Raw genomic sequence first — 15,200 nt, 5'->3', positions numbered from 1 at the left:
TTCGCAACCCTGGTTATGGCTAACTGTCTAGATGTTTTAATACTTTTATTCGCCGATGAATATTTTTAATGGCCAAATTATTAATTAAATTGCTTGATTGAAATTTACTTACACATTCTGAATTATTAATTAATAAAAATTATTAGCAATATAAATTAATGACGACTTGCCATACCCTTAAATTATATTCTTGAATTAAAAAAAAACGGCAGGCAAAATTTTAAATAATTTATCTTTATTTAATTTTATACATACATATGTATAAACTATAATTTATAAAAAATATTGTTGTTTAAGATTTTTTCTTATAATAAAAGGAAAGAACAAAATTTAATTTCAAAGCCGCAGTTTCTAAGTATTTATTGTTCTTGTGTTTTTGAAATTTTAAGTACCACATTACAAAAAATGAAAAGTGATTAAAATTAATTATTTTCCTTTTTGAAAAATTAAAAATGATTTTAATACTACTATGCTACTGCGTACAATAAAAATAATATGTGTAAATCCAACAGTATTATTGTTCTTATTCTTTTTCAAATAAATAAAGCAGAACCTATTTTAAAAATGGCATTTTTTGGTTATTTTCTTCCTAAATATGCCTGATTTCGCAAATGAACAATTTTAGTTCTCAAATATACAATATACAATATACTACTATAATTTGGAAGACTTTATTTTCAGACGAGCTCAAATAAACTATATTATTGGTACTTCATCATTGTTTCCAGGTAGTAGCTTCGACAAATTTCATTAACTTAGCAGTTAAAATTATTATGCATTCATTCCTATATTTATTTTTTTCTAATTAAAAAAAATTTAAAAAGTTCAAGCTTCTGTTTGTTGTATAAGTAAAGTCTTTGGTATTTTATTCAATAAACATTGATATTATCAATTTTAATCAATATACATACATTTGTAATACAGAATATTGGAAGCAGTTAGTTAACACACACTTAGAGCTGAATTTTTAGTATAAACTTAAACCTAAGCGTACAAAATAAGCATAGTATAGTATACCTACATATGTACCGCATATTTAGTCTTTGGATAAGATCTCCTGCCCTAACCACACTTTCATACTTATATTTCCTATTAAAGCAGTTACCATCTGTTTCGAAATGCAAAACTCTATTTTAACGAAACGAAAAATACTGTTGACACACACACACACACACGAATGTGTATCACCAAGGACGCCAAACATCCGCCAATCGTTGAAGCTCCACTTGCTGTTGCAGCTGTGCGTCGTTGTAGCCGTTTTCAAGCTGTTGTTGTTGTTGTTGGTGCTGATGATGCTGCTGTGTTGCGAGCGGATATTGTGCATTCTGTCGCTGACCACCACTCAGCACTTGTCGCAAACGCTTACGTTCAAAAATTTGCTGTCGTATTTTTAATAGAATATCACGTTTATCCTGTTGATGTTGTTGCTGCTGGTGCAAGTTTTGTATGTCTTCATGTGTTTTTTCGCAGACATCAGGTAGTTGGCTATAGTTGAGAAAATTTGTACTGCTGGAGGTGGAAAATTTATCCGTTAACACAGTGTGTTTAGTGTGTTTTTCCGTCGTTTTTATTTTGGTTCGCCTTATGGTACGTGGACTCGTTTGGTGGGGAGTGTGTGTGTGTAATTTGGGTTTTGACGATTTTAATTTGTTTTCAAAATTCTCTAAATGGTTGTGTAAATTATCGGCATCATTGTCGCAAAGCATTTGCTCTTCCTCGGCACCGTCCGTTGTTTCTTGAAGGAAGCTTTCATAAAATCGGCGGGCGTTCATTTGTTGGCTCTGTTGTAGTTGCTGGAAAAAAGAAATGAAAGAGAATTAGGAGAGATTAGCAGAAAGTTTTTTTTTTTAATAACTATATTGGGAGATAAATATTAATTCTTATGAAAAAGGACATCAATTTTGCGATAAAAATGTGATTTGCTATTTTTATCTAATTTAGGTATCAAAGATCAATCATAAGATCTGATAAAAGTATATTAAGTTTGCCACGATCACTATAAAATACGATACTATAAAATATTATAAATGATCTGCCTGATGAGCTGAGTCCATTCAGCCATGTTTGTTTCTCTGTATACACTCAGTTTTTGAGTTGTTGATCTGAAATTTTGCACATATCCTTTTCTCTCTAAGATGCTGCTCATTTGTCGGAATCTCATATATCGGACAACTATAGCATATAGCTGTCATACAAACTGTTCAATCAAAATCAAGTTCTTGCACCAAAACTTTTTTATTTGACAGGATATCGTGACGAAATTTGGCACTAATTACTGACTAAGACATCGCTAAAATTTCCATAAAAATCATTGAGATCAGAAAACTATAGCATATACCTGTCATACAAACTGACCGATCAAAATCAAGTACTTGCACCAAAACTTTCTTATTTGACAAGATATCGTGACGAAATTTGACATCGATTATGATCTAAGGCTTCGCTATACAAAATCGAGATAAGTACGTTTTTTATCCCTCGTGCTATAAGAAACGCACCTCTGAAGAATATAGTAGCTTCGGTACAGCCGAAGTTAAAATTTTTTCTTATTTTTAAATAACTACATACGCATTGTTTGTTAATAGTTTGAAATTTTACAGCCAAATTTAAACACTTTATACACTTCATTATTTCCAAATCTGCTCACTTAAAATTTCCGACATTATTAAAAATAGTTTTTATTATTTTTTTTTGTTTTCATGAATTTGATTTGTTTATTATTAAATTTTCCACTTTCGGCCATATTTGTTTATCTCTAGTTTAATGTAAAAACTTTTCAAACACACACATTTTACAAAAAACACAATTTTCCGCCAAATTCGCGGCAATTTTCTCACCTTAGCTCTGGACTTTTCGGCCAAAAATAAGCACAATTTCATTATGTGATCAGCAGTGAATTGTTGTTGATTTTCCGGCAATGTTGTTGTTGTTGCATTCACTTGTGCTGTGCTCGCTTCTATGGACAAAGTAGCTGCTTGTTGTTGTGCTATTGTCTCTACAGCTTTGGCATCGTCAGCCAAGCCACTCGCCTTCGCATTGGTCACATTCGTTTTGATATCTCTGTATTTCAATGCTTTGTACGTTAAACCCATTTGTTTGATTTGTTTTGAATGTTTTTTTTGATATTTTTTTCGAATTTTTTTCTTGCCTATATGCACAAACCAGCATGCAAGTGCACTTGTAACAGTAAATAAATTGTTTCTAGCGGCCGCACTTTCAATCCTTCCGTACACTACAAAATCTGCGCGTTGAATGTCGAGATTTTCAAACGGCTCACTATCCTTATACCCACACCAAGTGCTCTTTTGCTGCTACACTAGCTCAGTCAAATACAAAAATACTGAAATACACCCTTACATACCCACACACGTATGTATATTGGAAAACGAAAAAACATAAACATTTCCCGCCCAAAAATATATTTGAACAAACAAACAGCAACAGTCACAATTTTCCCAGCGTTGCTACAACATTGCTCCGACTGCTCTTTTCAGTACGTTCGTACACCACGCAGCACTCCACCGCCACCACTATGTTGCATGCTCTCTTTTCAGTTGCTGCCTAAAGCAGCATATGTATAGTGCGCTATGACTGCAATGTTTGCTGTCCGTTGCACTTCAAAAACTTTTCACTTTCTTATTATTTTCTTTTCTGCCCATTTAGGCTTATTTTCGGTTTTATTTTGAGATATTTTCTCATTTTAACGCCACATTTTTAATAATTCCATACATTATAGCGACCGAAAGCCACATTTTGAAAGGCAACATTGAGACGAAAAAAGAATTGAGTTATAAAAATAAAAACATATGCACTTTGAATACAGCGAAACAATGCCACAGAAACACATGTTCCGCGTCTACGTCTGCGTTGACTAAAAATAAATCACAACAAACACACGCGTGCAGCACATGCATCATAAATAGGTACAATGTGCCGTGTAGGGAAACAGAACCAGTCATCATGAGGAGAAAATTATCATCACTGATTGGATGATATTGGATTTTGTAATGTGAATAACTATTTTTTAGACATGTAAACGAAAAATTCTCATTTCATTTTGCTGCTTCTGGGAATTGTCAAAATTTTAGGATTGTCGAAGTTAGGAACGATTATTATTCCAAAATCAGCAGGATGTTGGGCAAAACCTTACAGCTTGTAGTTCAATTAATATTTTCTGATTTCGTTCTTGACAAAAAAGTTCCCAGAAGTTGTAAATAAAATGAAAAATATTTAATTATTTGTCAATATCTATTTTGTGACCGTCAAAGTAATCCCCACCAGATGTATTATACTTATGTCAACGATTTTTCCAGTCCCTGAAACACCTTTCATAACCATTTTTTGGAATGGCCTTCAGCTCATTTAGCGAATTTCGTTTTATCTCTTCGATCAATTGAAAACGAGTTCCACGGAGCGAAAAAAAAAAATCACTCGGAGCCCAGTCTGCTGAATACGTTTGATCGATGGCAATCATTGCATTTGTGATTTAAAATCGTCGCTTGATGCAGTGGTGCATTATCATCATATAAAATCCATGAATTGTTCTTCCGACCGTTTTCGATGGATATAATTACGCTAACACCTCAATACGGCCAAATAGGAATTCTTATTGAACGTTTGTCTCTATGGAACAAATTCATGATGCACCAAACCACGAATATCGAAAAAAATGAACACCATCTTGATTTTTGAGCAACTTAGGATTGTTTTGGTTTTGGTTAGGACTCGTTTTTTCCCTCCATTCTGATGGTTGTTGACATGCCAAACTCATAAACCCACGTCTTATCGGATTATAGTGTTATCCCTGAATGTGGAATTTGAATTCGTATGATCAAGCATGTCCAGAAACCTGTTTACGGTACTCTTTTATCGAGACGAGTAGAGCAAGAACGCGTTTCATACCCAAAATATTTACCAAATTTATTCGCACGGACTCGCGGGAGATGTCGAGCTCTCTTGCCATCTCTCTAATACTTGTTTGACGATTTCGAAGCACCATATCTTTCACTTTTTTAATATTTTCATCAGTTGAATAGTCGAAGGTCGTTCATAAAGAGCAATATCTTCAACGATCTCGCGACCATGAAGGCTTTGTACCACTCGAAGGGTTGTGTTTTTGATAAAGCTGAATAACCGTAAGTCTTTTCCAATATTCGCAAGGACTGACTTTATACAGATCATATTGATAAACTTTATATCAGTTTAGTCCAAGGTTTCAAATACCACTGTGACCCAGCTGGCAAACTATGAAAGTAATTTTCAGTGCTTCTGGTTGAGTATTTTTCAGGTGGCAAAATTAGTTACGAACGGCTGAGCACATAGATTTACCTTTCGATCAACATTTAGAGGCATTTATCTGTAATTGATAAAGTAGCGACCAAAAACTTCAACAATTTTGAATTCTGCATCATCCTTGTATATAAATATAAAATTTTGGCTATTTGCTTCCATATTATTATATAATTTTTTTTATTTATAGGAATAAAATTTCTACTTTCTGACCATCTCAAAATTTCCTAGTGGCACGATGTAATACTAAGCAGTTAACAGCATGTTCTTAAAAGCAGCACTGCTCCATAAAATTATGATCTGTTAGCGGAAAATAGATAACAACGACTTTAGTATTGATATTTATGACAATGAACGGCTTCGTTTAGTCCTAGGCCTTTTCGGTCGTTTATAAGTTTTCAATACTAGATTTTATGATTTGTAAACAATATGCCTTTAACATCGTTCCCAGTAAAATGATTGCTTCCCGGTGCCTCCGAATTGAGGGGTTATATCCACTTGCAAGTCAGAAAAAACGATTTTTTTGCCGAGGCATTTAATTTAATTATTAAATAAATAGTTGTACATTTATAAAATTTAATGAATTTTAATAATTGGTGATTCATTTTGAAAAAACTTTAGAATGTCGTGATGTCGTATCACTGTGAAAGAAATTGTTCTGTCTAAAATTATTTCCAACCAAATAAAACAAATAAATGTACGATTATTATAGATAACATCAGGTATTTATGGAGGACTAGTCCAAATTTTGATTGTTAATGGAATGGTGACTTTTAAAAAAATATCGTTTTTCGTAAAAAAAAATTATTTTAGGCTAACGTTATCATCGAAATTATGATAAAAAAATGGTATTCCTTACAAATACATGTTAGAAGGTCATGTAAAAATTTCAAGTCGAGCGATTCAGCCGTTTCAGAGAATTTTTTCTCATACAATATTAACATTCATATATTTGAAAAATATAATATGGCATATCAAAGGTACATATTTGAATAATGTGTCCTGAAATTTTGATATAAATATGTTGAAAATTCAGCCTCATCTCCCTGGACTTTTAAGGAACTTTTTTTTGTATTTTTTTCCATTGAGGAGATATCTTCAAAAACTTTGGCTTGAGGTATTGACCAGACAACAGAGCAAGCAAGAAGTTGTTCAGATTGAGCCATTATAGCATATAACCACCAAACGATAACTGATTAAGGAGCTGCATCTCCTCGGGTAAAAAATAGTCTTTTTTAAAATATTTTTCTCATATAAAAATTAAATATTTTTTTCAAATTTTTTATTGTTACAAATTGTGTTGTTATTAACAAAGAAATCCTGAAATTGTGGGAAACAAATATTTTAAATTTGACAATTGCGACACTATTACCGATGACCGAAAAGACGCAGCCCCGTTAGCAGGATAACTCCTTACAAAATCATCTAAAAGTGAATCAAATGAACAAAAGACATGAAGGTTGGATTTTTGGTAGACATTTTTACAAAAAAATGAAAATTTCAGTGAAAATTTTCTCGAAATTTTTTTTCAAATACTTGAAATCGAAAAAAAACCTTTCATCCAAGTCTTTAAGAATTGTATTTTAGAGGCCTGTGTAAAATTTCATGGAGATCGGTTAAATAGTTCTTGAGAAATCTTTCCAACCGCACAAGTTCTCAATGTTGTATCTCCGAAACTATTATTCGGATCAACTTTAAGACAATATTCTAGAGGTGTTGTAGAATTTTTCGAAAAAATCGATTTTTTGAAACCCCTTAAAATCAAGTTCCTCTTTCCTTCCTTGTTTTCCTTTCTTTGACGAATTATCGAGTTTTGTTATGGTTTTGATTGACTTGCTTCGCCTGTGAACTTTACATTGGAAGAGCCAATTTCAGAAAAGTCTTTTAAAACTTCTGAAACTGCTATAACTGTTGAAGATTGTCGAGAAATAAAAAAAAATATTGGTCGTCGAGGATATCGAAAATACTGATATCTATAAGCAAAACAGATTTCCAAAACTAAAATAGTTTCAAACACTCTAAAACTTTGCAATTTTTTACAGCTAATTTAAGCTTAATAATGCTTTGCGTGAACTTTCGGGATTTTCTAAAGCATAGCTGTGTAACAGGTTCAAGAGCGTTGCTCTTAAAGCATTTTACCATTTGGGTGTGGATGACTACAGATTTGCATTGTAGAAACGTGTAACTGACATTTCGTTTATTCCCAGTACCGCGTGCATGGCTGCGCGACCTTTGGCTCTGGCTACGCCATAAGCGCTGCCTGCTCGTTCACTTGTCACACGAAGCGCTGAGCATATGGCCATAAAGATATGTACATATGTAGATATGTATATATATATATGCATGCACACCGTGAATGCCACTAATGTGTCGCCCAGCAATGTCACATTATACATACATACATATGTACATGTATGAGTGATGCGCTATGGCTTGATGATGGCGCTAAAAATAGCCGCCGGGAAGACACTTTGCGCGCTTGTCGCATCACAATATATTTTATTTTATTTATTTCCTCCCCGCTTCGCGCTCCGCACTCATTTCATAATGTTCTAATAATGATTTTACTGCACTTTTCGGCCACACATGTTTGTATTCCCCACGAACTGCGTGCATGTGTGTGTTGTTGTTGGTATTTCGCTTTTTTCTTTAATTGCCGCTGAGTGGCTGCTATCAGTGCGACGCAAATGCACTGCACTTGAACTCATTGAGCCACTTTTAAAATATGTTTTCTTTTTATTTTTATACTCAAATGTACATATGTGTATGTGAGTACATACAATAGTGAATGTGTGTGTGTGTGTGTGTATGAGTGCTGGTAGGTTTGCCTTGCAACGCAACGCATTTGTGTATTTGTATTGTCTTGTAGGCATGTCAGTGCTATTGGCTGCTTGCGTGCGTGTGTTTGTTTGTTCTCTCTTTGTGTGTGTGTGCATCTGCATATTTTGTATGCTTGTTTTCATAACCGTTTCATTTGTGTCTATTTTCGGTTTCATGGGAATATTTAACATATGTTTTAACTTTACAGCGCACAACATGACCCACGAGCATACACACGCGCATGTGCACCATACTTATGTTTGTTTGTATGTACGTTTGCATTTAAGCAGGAAAATTCTGAAATTTTTCTGGCACATTTGCATGGCCAATTCTTTCTTAAATATACACGGTATTTATTATTAAATGCCCTCTGATTCGCTTCATGCCCGCAGAAATTGATTATCCCCACATAGACTTCGATCGCTGGCATTCCTTTTGCATTGCAGCCTCATTTACTTTGCTCCTTATGGTCTCGTTGCTGGTGCTCCCCTTTTTGAAGAGGGCGTCTGCTTTTCATTTAACACTTGGCGATAAGGAGCGCGCACTTGTAATGCAATACATTGAGCTGCACATTATACAGATATTTGTACTCATACATATATACATACAAACATATATGTACATACACATATACATACATTATATCCACGTATCCATATAATTCGTATGCTTTCAGCGTAATCTCGTTTTCATGTTTCTATTTCTGGGCGGTGTTGGAGTCAAAGTTGATGGGAATGTTGTTGCTGTCAGTGTAATGCTTGTTGTGTTTTTTTGTTGTTCTTGTCGGTATCTGTCAATTAGTAAGTTCTTCTTATACAAGTGGTAAAATATCCTTGGTATGAATTCTTGTTTTCACTGTTGTTACTGCTTGTCCGCTTATTTGGCATTCAACAGAAATTCTTTTCCCACAATTTGAAAGTTTTAATTACACTAGTGTTATTAACGGGTCGAGAAGTTTGAAATTTATACGCACTTCAAGTTGCAAGGGTGAAATATCAGATTTTGTGTAAGTTTTGAAAGTAGAGAATTTTAGGTTCAAACGAAGGCGGTTTAGGGGGATTAAATTCAAATAATATAACTAAATTCAAATATAATTAAATGAAATCAAACTCATTTAAGATATTCTTAAAAAACAGTATTTATATAAACGGAAAACAGTACAATATTTTTTCCTTAAATTTCTTTTCTGAATCTTTTTTCTGATTTGATATTCCAAGAGTGGCCAGTTCCTTCTCCATCTGGTCTTTCCATCGGAGTGGTGGTCCTCCTCTTTTTCTGCTTCCCTCTGCTAGTACTGTGTCGAATACTCTCAGAGCTGGAGTTCTTTCATATATTCGGAAGACATGACCTAGCCAGCGTATCCGCTGTCTCGTAATTTGCTGTACTATGTCATTGTCATCGTATATCTCGTAGAGCTCATCGTTCCATCGACTGCGGTATTCGCCGTCGCCAATGCGCAAAGGACAATGACATACTCGTAACATCGACGCATCAGATGTTTTCATCGCCCGTGCCTTTTCACTATAAAGCAGGGTGATTTGTAAAATTTGGTCTTTGTTCGTCGAGAGAGGACTTTATTTTTCAATTGTTTACCCAGTCCGAAGTAGCACCTGTTGGCAAGAGTAAGTCTGTTTTGGTTTTCGAGGCTGACGTTGTTGTTAGTGTTAATACTGGTTCCTAGATAGACGAAATTATCTACGAGTTCGAAGTTATGACCGTCAACAGTAATGTGGGAGCCAAATCGCAGAAGCGGCTTTGAAATCGACGAAGATGTGGTGTGTGTCGATCCTCTTTTCACGGGTTTTTTCTAGGATTAGAAAGGTCAAATCTACTAAAGTCATAATAAATTAAAATTTTTATCTACACATTTTTTCCTTGAAATTTGACCAAGGAATTTTGAACCAACGTAGAAAATAGTCTCTATCTTCCAAATTGGGACTAATTGAACTGTTTTTTCTTATTCGACTAGACTATTTCAGTTGTTAGACGTTGTTTTATAATAACATCAATTTTTATATTATTTGTTTATTGATAAAAAAACGTTAACTTCAGTTGTTGTTCTGACAAATTAATTAATTGGTAAGAAAAGGATAGGTGCAAAATTTCGGATTGATATCTCAGAAACTGAGGGATTTGATCGAAGGTTGACGGTGATGGCTAAATCGACTTTATATAGATATTTTATAGGGTCTTCGACGTTCTCTTCTGGGTGTTAATATACCAATATTTGTAGAAAATGGTGACTACTCAAAAATAAAGATACTTTTATTTAATTTATTAACTTTCTACTTATAAAAAATCTTGAGTTAAATAGGTTAGGGGGCTGACCCTCTAAGATATCGTGTGACCACACTTGACTAGGGTCTAACTATTATACGTCAGGTGGACACCGATTATTTCGTTATTTCACCGATTTTGAATATTATTACTTCATTAAATAAGGAATCAGACGCTAACATCCTGATATAAATATTTCGTCAAAATGCTTTTTTGTTAATTATGCCATTCGGAAGATATTGATTCTCTGTCCCACATTGCGCGCTAGGCTTCCGTGGTTTGACCCACTGCTTTGAATGCCAGATAAAAACTCTTCTATTACAAATATCTAAAGGTTTGAGTGCTTAAGCCTTATACTGGCATAGACGGGACGTTCAAGAAGAAAGTCACTTTCAAGTAGCTTGTGCAACTGGCAAGCGATAAAATTTTCAATCTTATCTCATGAATGCTGATTCGTCTTCGTTAGAAATTCTTTAATTGTTAAAATGTTAACCTTGCTGAGTGCCTGAATCTTACTAGACTTCTTTCAATTAGCTTAGGTTACATGGACTTTGTGGTCGCACAGTTATTTGCATGACTAGCACTTGCCGAGCTCTCCTGAACCCCAACCATACTGTAATGAATCGCTAGAAGCCAGTTGAGCCTTTACCTGTTAACATTCTCCAACTAGTGAGACAGAAATACCAGACCTAGCAAGCTCATCACTCTTGGCGTTTCCTGCAATTCCGCCGGGTACCTAAACAATTCAAATCATAAAGTAACTCGATTCCATAGTTAAGGTGTTGAATCATCTTATCACCAATCTCGAGTGCAACGTAGGCGAGCTCAAGGCTAGTTTCACTGCCCTACTATCCTTGTGGATGAAGACTACTTTGAAAGAGGTTGTGTTTCGGAGCAGTAGATCTACTGCAACCTTATGATAGTCACTTTCGCTTACAAAACGCTGCAATAAGCAAGAAATATAACCCGAGTACCATCTGTTGGGGGTCATATTTATAAAAAGTTTTCATTATTATTATTCTAATTCTGTATATATTAGTGTCGATGGGTTATGTCAACACCTATGAATATTTCGAACCCATTAATCTCACTCAAACATAACTTTACCACACACATGGATATTTGCTCAGCCTGTTTAACGAAAGATGTCAATTTGTACTCAATCACGCTTTACAAATTGCTGACTAGTAATTAAACATTAATTATATACTCGTTCCACTTATCTGGTTAAATGCACTCACGCATACATAAAACATATGTATGTAAAATATGTAACTAAAGACTGGTAATTATTTGAAAATAATAACATGGTGTGCCTGCAACGTAAGCAATTATACACTCGCCTATGTACTAATGTACAAACCACCCAATTAATTAACATATTTGTGTATTAAATACAGACACTAAGTAAATGCATAGAGATGAGTGGGACTTAACTGTTTAATGATAATGTGGGTTTTTATGTGCAGTTCATTAGATGCCCTGTAGGAAAAATACTATAAATTCGTAGAAAATGCAGAGTAAAATTCTGATAATTTACTTTTGTTTCTGCCATTTTGCTATATATCGAAACCAAAAGTTCAAGATAACCTGGATCGTGTCCGGCATTTCCTGAGTAATAGGTAGGTAGGTAGGAGTACAGCTCTTTTATATTTCGGGCTCAATTAGCACTAGCTGTGCTATTTTAAAGCATTAGTCGTAGACCTTTTTATTATTGCTGTCAAGTTTCATCTTCTCGTTTAAACCATTTTGTGGTTTCGATGAAGCTACTAATGTCTGATATGCTTTTTGCAGATATCCATTCAAGGTTTGATGCTTGATGGAGTCCAAGTGTACTGTGTTGGATCTGCGATAAAGTTGGACATTCACCATTTTGTTGTACTTTTCCATCTGTTATTTGCTAATTGTTGAAATTGCATTTTGAGCTCTCTCCTGATCGATCCTAGCGGGCTTATTATTAACTCTGCCTAGGATTCGTTTAGAGAAGCTTCTGCCTTTGCCAACTCTGCTGGAATTAGTCATGCGCAACGGCAAGGCTAGGAAAGCCGCCCGGTTATCCGTGTATATTGTTGCTTTATGTATCCTCTCTTAGTTATTCAATAGAGCTTTGCAGGCCTTCTCTATGCACAGTACTTCCGCTTGGAAGATGCCTCTTAGTAATATTACAAGTATGTATATTTTTTTTATTTTAAAAATATAGATAGTTCAGTAGTCAGCTGAATATTTTTCACAAATTTTCAGCGTATCTTTGTTAAAATTTCGAATTGGTTCCTACTATACACTTTTGCTTGCAAGTCCTCACATATATAAATATAGTATGTATGATAGGATGAGATTTGTAAAATTCATTGAGAAATTTTCACACAACACAAATTGCGAAATATATTGCATGCGACTTCCCTCAGTATTTCAGTGTATTGTATTGTATGTGGTACAAAAGAATGCATGTAAGCTATGTCGCTAATAAGCCAGCAGTATAACGTGCCGAGCGTGTACGTGTTGAGCAAATCATTCAGGTGATGACGTGTTTCCGTAGGTGATGACATCTGCTGACTGCTTTGCACTATTAACTCATATTTCGTATTAATAACTATGTGTGAGTAGAAGCATCAACGCCAGCAACTATACATATATTTATTAATATTAAAATTTTATAGTTAGTGATTATTTATACTGCGGATGGAGAATTATTTTATATTTATCGTATGTAAAATCTGTAGTAATCAAATGAATAATCTTAATGAAAGAGCTCTTCCCGATTCACGATTTATTTAGGGTATCTGTTGTGAAATCACAGGTAACCTTTTTTCTATACTTTTCAATAATATTTTGCCATCTCATACGGTAAAATGCCGAAATCCATAAGAATATTTTAAATGAGTTCTTCAATTGTTAAAGGCTTATTGGATAAATTTTTTTCAGAAATCTCTTAGTTATAATGTTTGCAAAGTGTAAATATATTTTGAAAAATCAACTGCTGTAATTATCGTTTCATATTCTTCTCTGCCTCTCCTTATATGTGAGTTTGGCAGCGCTCTGTGTGTTTGTCCATTGTCGAAATTTTCGTGACTATGATAAGTTTATTTGACCGAAAACGGGTTCTACGGAGCGGCAATTTCAGTTTGGGAAACAAGAAAAAATCACATGAAGCCAAATCTGGTAAATATGGTGGTTGGTTGACGGTGTTCATTGCGATTTTGGCTTTAAATTCGGTCACAATCGGCTAGTTTTTTCCCTTCCATTCCGATGATTGTTAACTTGTTTGCAAGTAAAACTCGTAAATGTCTCGTTGGCAGTTATAATGCTCTCCATGAATATGGGATCGGAATTCGAACGATGAAGTATATTCAAAGAGACCAGTTTACGGCACTCTTTGAGAAAAAAAATCGGCTTTATCGGGACGAGTTGAGCAAGACCACACAGTATGCTTTTGTATTTGAGAAAAGTATCTCCAGTATTTTCGATGTCGACTTCCCTTCCCATCTTTCTAACAATGTACCATATCTTGTACTTTGGTTCACAAATTGCAATTGGTTCACAAATTGCACTCATTTTTGGCACAGTAATTAAGGACAAACCTACCAACTTATCCAAAAAAAATTGTATTCTTTGTCACAATGAATTGAGTTGAGAAAATCAGAGTAATTAGCGCAAGACAGTCAATTTGCAATTATGATGCCATAGGTTCTGGCAGGGATCCAAAGGGAGGCGGGGTGGAACTGTGGAAAGTTTTTGGAGCTTCTGTGAAATAAAAAGGCAACCATTTCGAATAAAACCGTACATTTAATATATGCATTATTAAATAAAATTAGCTTTATTAAAAAATGTATTATAGTTTCATTTTTATAATGGTCCGATTTTGTAACAGAACTTATGGCAGAACTAAGTATACTACAACGAGCAAAAGAAGCCTTACTATTTTTGTTTATACCTTTAAAATTCGTAATTTATTCTTCTTAAATTATTCGACAAATCGTTCGCTCAAAGTAATCCCCTTTGGCCCCAATACACTTAAGAGAACGTTTTTTAAATTCTCGAAACAGTTAGAGATTCACGTTTAATGTTTTAAATTGACTCAAAACAGCTTCCCCGAAGCGGTCGTTTGAGTTTGCTGAATAACTAGAAGTCGCACAAAGCTAAATAAAATGAATACAGTGGTTGCGGCACGATATTGATTGAAAATTTGGTGAAAAACTCACAAAGAATCAATGCAGTTTGCGACGGTGCGTTATCGTGGGGCAAAATTAAAGAGTTGTCGGCTCATAATTCTGACCTTTTTTTACGAATACGAATATCTTAGAACAAACGACGCATAACACTCAAATGGTATTCATTGTTGATAGTTTGGCTTGTCGGAAGGATTTCGGAGTGCATCACACCTGGATAATCGAAGAAAACTGCCAATATAACCTTGATTTCGGACCTGCTGCTTTGACGTGGTTTTTCCGGCTTCAGCTCACATCAGCCACGATATTGAGCTGACTGGTCGTCTGTTTCCGGGTCGAAGCAAAGATCCAAGATGCAACTCGTCCACGAGCCTCTTTAAACAATTTTTATCAATCAAAAATACTATACTTACTCGCGACAAACAATTATACCCAAGACGACTTCCAATATTCTGAACTGAAATTTTTCATCATAAAAATCCCCAAATGCACTTCATGTACTTAAGAAAGAGAATGTTTATTTTGATGTGACACAGATGTCACTGACAATTATATCAACCTTGAAAAAATGTGTCGGCGAATTGGTTTTCGTGCGAAATTTAGACAAAAAAAGTCTTACTATTTTTTGCCCGTAGTAGTATGCCTGCA

General features: G+C 34.6%; 1 protein-coding gene across 1 annotated transcript; it reads right to left on the bottom strand.

Annotated features, from left to right (window-relative positions):
* Positions 1–807: 807 nt before the first annotated feature.
* On the bottom strand, positions 808–3,527 carry LOC105223637 (ras guanine nucleotide exchange factor B). Its single transcript, XM_011201398.4, has 2 exons — positions 2,838–3,527; positions 808–1,793 (listed from the first exon to the last, which is right to left on the bottom strand). The coding sequence occupies exons 1-2, from the start codon at positions 3,090–3,092 to the stop codon at positions 1,185–1,187; spliced, it is 864 nt and encodes a 287-aa protein (XP_011199700.2). The 5' UTR covers positions 3,093–3,527; the 3' UTR covers positions 808–1,184.
* Positions 3,528–15,200: the final 11,673 nt, after the last annotated feature.

The sequence above is a fragment of the Bactrocera dorsalis genome, chromosome 4 (genome assembly GCF_023373825.1).
Source record: "Bactrocera dorsalis isolate Fly_Bdor chromosome 4, ASM2337382v1, whole genome shotgun sequence".
Classification (NCBI taxonomy): Eukaryota; Metazoa; Arthropoda; class Insecta; order Diptera; family Tephritidae; genus Bactrocera; species Bactrocera dorsalis.
Note: the sequence above shows the minus strand (reverse complement) of the source record. Positions and strands in the feature narration are given on the sequence as shown.